The 9,356-nt window shown below is 45.1% G+C and overlaps 1 protein-coding gene across 4 annotated transcripts in view; it reads left to right on the plus strand.

Annotated features, from left to right (window-relative positions):
• The window catches only part of DDX11 (DEAD/H-box helicase 11), a 40,385-nt gene that overhangs the window by 29,797 nt on the left and 1,232 nt on the right, over window positions 1-9,356 (plus strand). For 2 of the 4 annotated variants that reach the window (XM_019464876.2, XM_019464878.2), the window contains 8 exons: window positions 6,177-6,249; window positions 6,556-6,659; window positions 7,323-7,472; window positions 7,770-7,838; window positions 7,953-8,053; window positions 8,475-8,559; window positions 8,886-8,964; window positions 9,125-9,279. In XM_019464876.2, coding sequence (XP_019320421.2) covers window positions 6,177-6,249; window positions 6,556-6,659; window positions 7,323-7,472; window positions 7,770-7,838; window positions 7,953-8,053; window positions 8,475-8,559; window positions 8,886-8,964; window positions 9,125-9,279 — 816 coding nt within the window. Of the gene's footprint in view, window positions 1-6,176; window positions 6,250-6,555; window positions 6,660-7,322; window positions 7,473-7,769; window positions 7,839-7,952; window positions 8,054-8,474; window positions 8,560-8,763; window positions 8,965-9,124; window positions 9,280-9,356 lie in introns of those variants that run through there. The other 2 variants (XR_008419504.1, XR_002084541.2) reach the window with 2 other exon arrangements.

A 9,356-nucleotide genomic window follows, 5' to 3' on the forward strand; every position in this document is an offset into this window, starting at 1 on the left:
ATTTCATTTCTTTGCATTTATTTTTTGCCCTTAGGTATATCCTACTAAGGATGTATGGTCACTAAGGATCTGAAGTCATTTGAAGTCAGCCATTGCTTTGTGTGCTTATGTTGTGAATGTGACAGAGAGTTAGGCTTTCTTTGTTGCCATGTGTTTTCAGTTTTAGAGTTTGATTTTTCATTTTAGACATATATATATTTTTTAATGTTTATTTTTGAGAGAGAGACAGAATGCAAGTGGGTTAGGGGCAGAGAGAGAGACACATACAGAATCCGAAGCAGGCTCCAGGCTCTGAGCTGTCAGCACAGAGCCCGACGCTGGGCTCGAACTCATGAGCTGTGAGATGATGACCTGAGCCAAAGTTGGACGCTCAACCAACTGAGCCACCCAGGTGCCCCTAGACTTAATTATATTTTTAAAATAAGTAAACACCTGTATGGTTCAAAAGTCAAAACTGCATGGAAGATACATTCAGGGGCTCCTGGGTGGCTCAGTTGGCTAAGCATCTGACTTCTGCTCAGGTCATGATCTCATGGTCCATGGGTTTGAGCCCCACATTAGGCTCTGTGCTGACAGCTCAGAGCCTGGAGCCTGCTTCAGATTCTGTGTCTCCCTCTCTTGCTGCCCCTCCCCAGCTCATGTTCTGTCTCTTTCTCTCTCAAATATAAACAAACATTAAAAAAAAAAAGATGCATTCAGGAAGTCTTACTTCCATCCATTTCCAGCCTGTTCCCCATGCCCATAGGTTATCATTTTTCTTACTCCTAGTCTGTCCTTCTATGCTTTCATTTTATTTTTCTCCAGAAATAAGCAAATATATATACTTACTTTTTCCTTTCCTTTGTCTTTTACATCAAAGCATAAACTGGTTTTTAGTCACCAGTGTGTTGTGGCACGCCATTCAGTAGCCAGCGCCATCCGTGCGCCTCTTGCTGGCTCGGAGCTCTGCGCTGGCAGGATCCAGTGTGATGCTTTCAGCTGACCCCTCCTGAAGGGGATCACTGCACAGGAAGTATCCTTGTGCATGGGTTGGTTTGTGGAGCTGTATGCTCAGAGGGGACTCCTAGGTAGGGGGGCTGCCAGGTTGAAAGATAAAAATACATCTGATTTATTAAATATTGCCATGTTCCCCCCCAGCTGGAGCTGTACTGTTCTCTCTTCCACCAGCACTGTGTATATGTGCCTACAGAGGGATACGCTTTGGGATTTTTGCCGATTCAATAGGTGAAAACCCTGGAACTCTTTTTTTTTTAATTTTTTAGTTAATTAATTATTTTAATTTACATCCAACTTAGCATATAGTGCAACAGTGATTTCAGGTGTAGATTCCTTAGTGCCCCTTACCCATTTAGCCCATCCCCCCTCCCAAAACCCCTCCAGTAACCCTCTGTTTGTTCTCCATATTTAAGAGTCTCTTATGTTTTTGTCTCCCTCCCTGTTTTTATATTATTTTTGCTACCCTTCCCTTATGTTCACCTGTTTTGTATCTTAAAATCTTCATATGAGTGAAGTCAGATGATATTTGTCTTTCTCTGACTAATTTCGCTTAGCATAATACCCTCTAGTTCTTTTTTTTTTTTTAATGTTTATTTTACTTATTTTTGAGAGACAGAGACAGCATGAGCAGGAGAGAGAGAGAGGGAGACCCAGAATCTGAAGCAGGCTCCAGGCTCTGAGCTGTCAGCACAGAGCCTGACGCGGGGCTTGAACTCACGAGCTGTGAGATCATGACCTGAGCTAAAGTCAGACACTCAACCGACTGAGCCACCCAGGCGCCCCTAATACCCTCTAGTTCTATCCACATAGTTGTGAATGGCAAGATTTCATTCTTTTTGATTGCCGAGTAATACTCCATTGTATATATATACCACATCTATCCATTCATCCATCTATCCATTCATCCATCGATGGACACTTGGGCTCTTTCCATACTTTGGCTATTGTTGATAGTGCTGCTATAAACATGGGGGTGCATGTGCCCCTTTGAAACAGCATACCTGTATCCCTTGGATAAATACCTAGTAGTGCAATTGCTGGGTCATAGGCTAGTTCTATTTTTAATTTTTTGAGGAACCTCCATACTGTTTTCCAGAGGTGCTGCACCAGCTTGCATTCCCCCCAACAATGCAAAAGAGATCCTCTTTGCATCCTTGCCAACATCTATTGTTGCCTGCGTTGTTAATGTTAGCCATTCTGACAGGTGTATGGTGGTATCTCATTGTGGTTTTGATTTGTATTTCCCTGATGATGAGTGAAGTTGAGCATTTTTTCATGTGTCGGTTGGCCATCTGGATGTTTTCTTTGGAGAAGGTCTATTCATGTCTTTTGCCTATTTCTTCAATGGATTATTTGTTTTTTGGATATTGAATTTGATAAGTTCTTTATAGATTTTGGATACTAACCCTTTATCTGATATGTCATTTGCAAATATCTTCTTTCATTCCATCCAGTTGCCTTTTAGTTTTGCTGATTGTTTCCTTTGCTGTGCTGAAGCTTTTTATTTTGGTGAGGTCCCAATAGTTCATTTTTGCTTTTGTTTCCCTTGCCTCTGAAGACATGTTGAGTAAGAAGTTGCTGCGGCCAAGGTCAAAGAGGTTTTCGCCTGCTTTCTCCTTGAGGATTTTGATGGCTCCTGTCTTACATTTAGGTCTTTCATCTACTTTGAGTTTATTTCTGTGTATGGTGTAAGAAAGTGGTCTTGGTTCATTCTTCTGCATGATGCTGTCCAGTTTTGCCAAGACGATTTGAAGAGACTTGTCTTTATTCCATTGGATATTCTTTCCTGCTTTGTCAAAGATTAGTTGGCCATGCATTTGTAGATCCATTTCTGGGTTCTCTATTCTGTTCATTGATCTGAGTGTCTGTTCCTGTGCCAGTACCATACTGTCTTTATGATTACAGCTTTGCAATACAATGTGAAGTCCGGATCGTGATGCCTCCTGCTTTGGTTTTCTTTTTCAAGATCGCTTTGGCTATTCGGGGTCTTTTCTGGTTCCACACAGATTTTAGGATTGTTTGTTCTAGCTCTGTGAAGAGTGGTGGTGTTATTTTGATAGGTATTGCATTGAATATGTAGATTGCTTTGGGTAGTATTGACATTTTAACAATATTTGTTCTTCCTATCCAGGAGCATGGAATCTTTTTCCATTTTTTTGTGTCTTCTTCCATTTCTTTCATAAGCTTTCTCTAGTTTTCAGTGTATAAATTTTTCACCTCTTTGGTTAGATTTATTCCTAGGTATTTTATGGTTTTTGGTGCAATTGTAAATGGTATTGATTCCTTGATTTCTCTTTCTGTTGCTTCATTGTTGGTGTATTGGAATGTAACTGATTTCTGTTCATTGATTTTATATCCTGCCACTTTGCTGAATTCTTGGATCCGTTCTAGCAATTTTTTGGTGAAATTTTGGGTTTTCCATATAGAGTATCATGTTATCTGCGAAGAGTGAGAGTTTGACTTCCTCCTAGCTGATTTGGATACCTTTATTTCTTTGTGTTGTCTGATTGCAGAGACTAAGATTTCCACTACCATGTTGAATAACAGTGGTGATAGTGGACATCTCTGTCTTGTTCCTGACCTTAGGGGGAAAGCTCTCAGTTTTTCCCCACTGAGGAGGATATTAGCATTGGGTCTTTCATATATGGCTTTTATGATCTCAAGGTATAATCCTTCTATCCCTACTTTCTTAAGGGTTTTTATCAAGAAAGGATGCTGTATTTTGTCAAATGCTTTCTTTGCGTCTACTGAGAGGATCATATGGTTCTTGTCCTTTTCTTTTATTGATGTGATGCATCGCATTGATTGTTTTGCAGATATTGAACCAGCCCTGCATCCCACTTGGTCGTGGTGAATAATTTTTTTAATGTATTGTTGTAATGTATTGTTGGATCTGGTTGGCTAATATCTTATTGAGGATTTTCACATCCACGTTCATCAGGGAAATTGGTCTGTAGTTCTCCTTTTTAGTGGGGTCTGTGTCTAGTTTTGGAATCAAGGTAATGCTGGCTTCATAGAAAGAGTTTGGAAGTTTTCCTTCCATTTCTAGTTTTTGGAACAGCTTCAAGGGAATAGATTTTAACTCTTCCTTAAAGGTTTGGTAGAATTCCCCTGGAAAGCCATCTGGCCCTGGACTCTTGTTTTTTGGGAGATTTTTGATTACTACTTCGATTTCTTTACTGGTTATGGGTCTGTTCAAATTTCTATTTCTTTCTGTTTCAGTTTTGGTAGTTTATATGTTTCTAGGAATTTGTCCATTTCTTCCAGATTGCCCATTTTATTGGCATATGATTGCTCATAATATTCCCTTATTATTGTTTTTATTTCTGCTGTGTTGGTTGTGATCACTCCTCTTTCATTCTTGACTTTATTTATTTGGGTCCTTTTTCTTTTTGATCAAACTGACTAGTGGTTTATCAATTTTGTTAATTCTTTCAAAGAACCAGCTTCTGGTTTCATTGATCTGTTTTACTGTTTTTTTTGGGGGGGGGGGTTCAATAGCATTGATTTCTCCTCTAGTATTTATTATTTCCTGTCTTCTACTGGTTTTAGAATTTATTTTTTCTTTTTCCAGCTCTTTAAGGTGTAATATTAGGTTGTGTATCTGAGACCTTTCTTCCTTCTTTAGGAAGGCCTGGATTGCTATATACTTCTCTCTTATGACCGCCTTTACTGCATCCCAAAGGTTTTGGGCTGTGGTGTTACCATTTTCATTGGCTTCCATGTACTTTTGAATTTCCTCTTTAACTTCTTGGTTAGCCCATTCACTCTTTAGTAGGATGTTCTTTAGTCTCCAAATATTTGTTATCTTTCCAAGTTTTTTCTTGTTGATTTCGAGTTTCATAGCGTTGTGGTCTGAAAATATGCACGGTATGATCTTGATCTTTTTGTACTTGTTGAGGGCTGATTTGTGTCCCAGTATGTGATCTATTCTGGAGAATGTTCCATGTGCACTTGAACAGAGTGTATATTCTGGTGCTTTAGGATGAAATGTTCTGAATATATCTATTAAGTCCATCTGGTCCAGTATGTCATTCAAAGCCATTGTTTCCTTGTTGATTTTTTGATTAGATCATCTGTCCATTGCTGTGAGTGGGGTGTTGAAGTCTCCTACTATTATGGTATTATTATCAATAAGTTTCTGTATGTTTGTGATTAATTGATTTATATATTTGGGTGCTTCCACATTTGGAACATAAATGTTTACAATTGTTAGATCTTGTTGGTGGATAGACCCCTTAATTATGATATAATGTCCTTCTTCATCTCTTGTTACAGTCTTTATTTTAAAGTCTAGATTGTCTGATATAAGTATGGCTACTCTGGCTTTCTTTTGTCAACCGTTAGCATGATAGATTGTTCTCCATCCCCTTACTTTCAATCTGAAGGTGTCTTTAGGTCTAAAGTGGGTCTCTTGTAAACAGCATATAGATGGATCTTGTTTTCTTATCCATTCTGTTATCCTGTGTCTTTTGATTGAAACATTTAGTCCATTGACGTTTAGTGTGAGTACTGAATAAACCCTGGAGCTCTTTAGAAATGCCAATACATGTTATCTTCCCTCTAGAGGTTCTTATTCAGTGGTGTGGGCTGGGGCCTGGCCATGTGTATTTTGTTTTGAATGCCCACTGGTGATCTTGTGGGCATGGGCTGGGGTAAGGTCCACTGTGCCCAGTTTACCAGATTCCCTTTGGTGTTTCCACAGTTTAATTTTTTTTTAATGTTTATTTTTTGAGAGAGAGAGAGAGAGAGAGAGAGAGAGCGAGCATGAGCATGGGAGGGGCAGAGAGGGAGGGAGACACAGAATCTGAAGCAGGCTCCAGGCCCTGAGCTGTCAGTGCAGGGCCCCATGTGGGGCTTGAACCCACAAACTGCAAGATCATGACCTGAGCCGAAGTTGGATGCCCAACCGACTGAGCCACCCAGGTGTTCCTGGTATTTCCACAGTTTAAGTGAGACTGTCAACACTGGGTATCAGTAATTTTTTTTCCTTTTTGTTATCTGCCAATTTGTTATCTGCCTTACGTTTTACCTCTTTTTTCTGTTCCTATGTATTTGCTGCCTTCGAGCCCAGACTTCTGTCTTCCCCGGAGTGTTTCTCTCTGTCCCCCTCCCTGTCAAGGCCCCTGCCTGCTCAGGCCTGCGGGGAGCTCATGGAGCCTTGCTGTTGTGGTCTGCAGGTGTCTGACTTCCGGGAGCAGCTGCTGGCATGTGCTGGGGTAGAAGCTGAGCGAGTGGTGGAGTTTTCCTGTGGTGAGAATCCATGGCCAGGGTGGAATGGGCCATGTGTCACACTCTGGCAGCTTATTGTCACAGTTGAGGAGGCCACGAGGTGGGAGCTTCTCCCTTTGCCAGCTCTCCGGCGAGCTTACTTAGCCCTGTGCTTCTGCACTGTGTCCCTCCACCTACGTGGGAGAGGTCTGAGTCCCGCCCACCTGCGCTGTGCAAGCAGGGCAGGTGGCAGAGTGTTGGAATTGTTCTCCTAGCATGGAAGACAAGGTTGCGGAATGCTCCTTCTGGACACTGCCTTGTAGAATAGCCCCTCCTCGGTCTCTGCAGGTCATGTGATCCCTCCAGACAACATCCTGCCCCTCGTCATCTGCAGCGGGCCCTCCAGCCAGCAGTTGGAGTTCACATACCAGAAGAGAGAACTGCCTCAGATGGTTCGTACCAGCCTGCTTGCCTTACCACAGCCTCTGCCAGGGCAGGAGAATAGTTTCTGGGGTGGTGGGTGCTCTGGCCAGTGCTTAGTGTCCAGGTGCTGGGGTCTTCCACCACAGAGCTGGCACAGAATGGCTGGTGTCCATCTAGATGCTTATCAGGGGAAGTCTGAGCGTTCCCCTCCCCTCACTCCCTGGACTGTTAAGTTTTCTTAAACCTCAAGGTGTTCCTTCAGGATGAAACTGATAAGGAAGCTGTTCATTTCCTTTGCTTCTCTTGCCATTTGGTTGCATCAGTCCCCACCTTGGGCAGGGATGCAGGTGTCAGGAGCTTGTCACTAGAGGCTGCCTGGGGTTTTCATGGCGCAGTGGGCATTGGGAGTTGGAGCAGGGAGGACATGACACGCCAGCAGCAGGGTTATTAGCTCTGGAGTGCTAATGGCCTTGTGATGTGTGTGGTACACTCCCAGAAGCATCAGCTGAGTGTGTGTGTGTGGTGAGAGGGTGGCACTTTCCTGTCTGTTGATTTCTGCCCGGGGCCCTCTGGGCCCACACTTCTCTTCCCCGATCGTAGTCACCCTTGGATCTGTGCTTGGTTTTGAGTCCCAAGGTTAGGAAGCATTGTTCGGATATGGCTTCAGGGAGGGCTCTGTCTTCTTTCCTTAGATGGATGAGACGGGTCGTATTCTCTATAACCTGTGCAATGTGGTCCCTGGAGGGCTGGTCTGTTTCTTCCCCTCCTATGAGTACCAACGCCAGGTCCATGCCCACTGGGATAAGAGTGGTCTGCTGGCCCGCCTGGCTGTCAGGAAAAAGGTGAGTGACCCCCTCATCTGGGACTCCCACTTGTGAGGTCAGTGGTACCCAGGGTTCCTGCTAGGATTTCTCATGCATGTCAGACCAGAATGTTAGGCTTACATATGGGCTTCTGTTAGTTAGTTACTTACTCCCACCACTTCTAACACCTCGTCACCTCCCACAGGATTTCTCTCTAGCCCCTTACTCTGTGGGGTTCTCTGGTTCCCAGTCTGGAAAATATAGGGCTGAGAGCAGACCCTGGGACCTATGCATTCTGAAACCTTTTCCTGGGAGACATTGTCTGTTCTCCTTCAGATATTTCAGGAACCCAAGAGAGCGAACCAGGTGGAGCAGGTGCTGCTGGAGTATTCCAGGTGCATTAAGGTGAGAGGTGTAACTGAGGCCTTGGGCCCAGAGAACATCTGGAGCTGGCAGCTGCAGATATTTTGGGTGGCATCCAAGCTCTGGCTCCACAGCTTGGGCTGTTGTCTCCTGCAGTGCTGTGGCCATGTGGGAGGCACGGTGACAGGTGCTCTGCTCCTCTCCGTGGTTGGAGGAAAGATGAGTGAAGGCATTAACTTCTCTGACGACCTTGGCCGGTAAGTTGTGGGTCTCTCGTCTCCTGGGCTCTGACACCGACCACCCCTCACTCCAAATAGCAGGGACCCTGCCTGGAAGCCAATGCCATCTGAGTCTGCACCCTGGCTGACTGCTCAGGTCACTCAGCTGTATGGGGAAGTGTTTTGGCCCTTTGCTTCCAGGTGGAAGTTAGGCTGATCATCAGGGTTCAATTCACGTGGCCTGCATTGGGTTTCTTAGCTGAGAAAATGCACTCGAGGTGGAGGTACAGGGTGGGGAGGGAGGGGCAGAGCCAGTGAGCACAGCTTGAGGGGGCAAAGGTGTGCTGGATATAGCAGCTGAGGACGCATGGTGAGGACCGGGTCCTATATTCTGGCCCTTGAAGATGTGATGGAGGCCTGACTGCCCACATGCCATGGCCTCATGTTCCCTCCATGCTAGGTGTGTAGTTATGGTAGGCATGCCCTACCCCAACATCAAGTCTCCAGAGCTACAAGAGAAGATGGCCTACCTGGATCAGACTCTTGTGAGTACCTTCAGCGTGCCAAAGGATGGGAGGAGACAGCTGGGGAGAAAGTTCTGTCGCCTCTAGGGCTGTGATACCAGGGCGGTACAGCTGCGACCTCCCCACTGCCCGCTGATGTGTGCCAGTGTTTCCTGCTTGCTCCAGGGGATGGGATGTACCTCCTTACCCTCTTGAGCCTCTCTGTGATCTCATCCGTTATATCAGCTGCTGGCATTGTGCCCATGAAGACTACTGTTCTTGCTCCAAAGCCTGGCAGTGTAATTTTCTCAGAACACTAAGAAGGAGGCAAGAAGATACTGATAGATCATCTCCTCTGCCCTTCCCAGCCCAGAATCCCAGGTCAGCCCCCACCAGGGAAGGCTTTGGTGGAGAATCTGTGTATGAAGGCTGTCAACCAATCTATAGGTAGGCCGGGGACTGTTCCTGCGGATAGTGGTGATGGATGGTGGGAGAATGAGTTGACAGGGAAGAGGGATTTTACTGCTCTTTGGGGTTGGGGGGACACAATAGACACCGTGGCAGAGGCTGGTTTAACCAAGAAGCCCCAACCTCTGTTGCCATCTAGGCAGGGCCATCAGGCACCAGAAGGATTTTGCCAGCATAGTGCTCCTGGATCAGCGGTATGCCCGCCCACCTATCCTGGGAAAGCTGCCAGCCTGGATCCGAGACCGCGTAGAGGTCAAAGCCACCTTTGGCCCTGCCTTTGCTGCTATGAGGAAGGTCAGTCCTACCTTACCCTGCCCCCTGAGAGCCTCCCCACCCCTGAGATCTAGTGTCTCACTGCCTATGCCTGTCTC

Source organism: Panthera pardus, unplaced genomic scaffold, assembly GCF_024362965.1.
Source record: "Panthera pardus isolate Hobbes unplaced genomic scaffold, ASM2436296v1 HiC_scaffold_6, whole genome shotgun sequence".
NCBI lineage: Eukaryota > Metazoa > Chordata > Mammalia > Carnivora > Felidae > Panthera > Panthera pardus.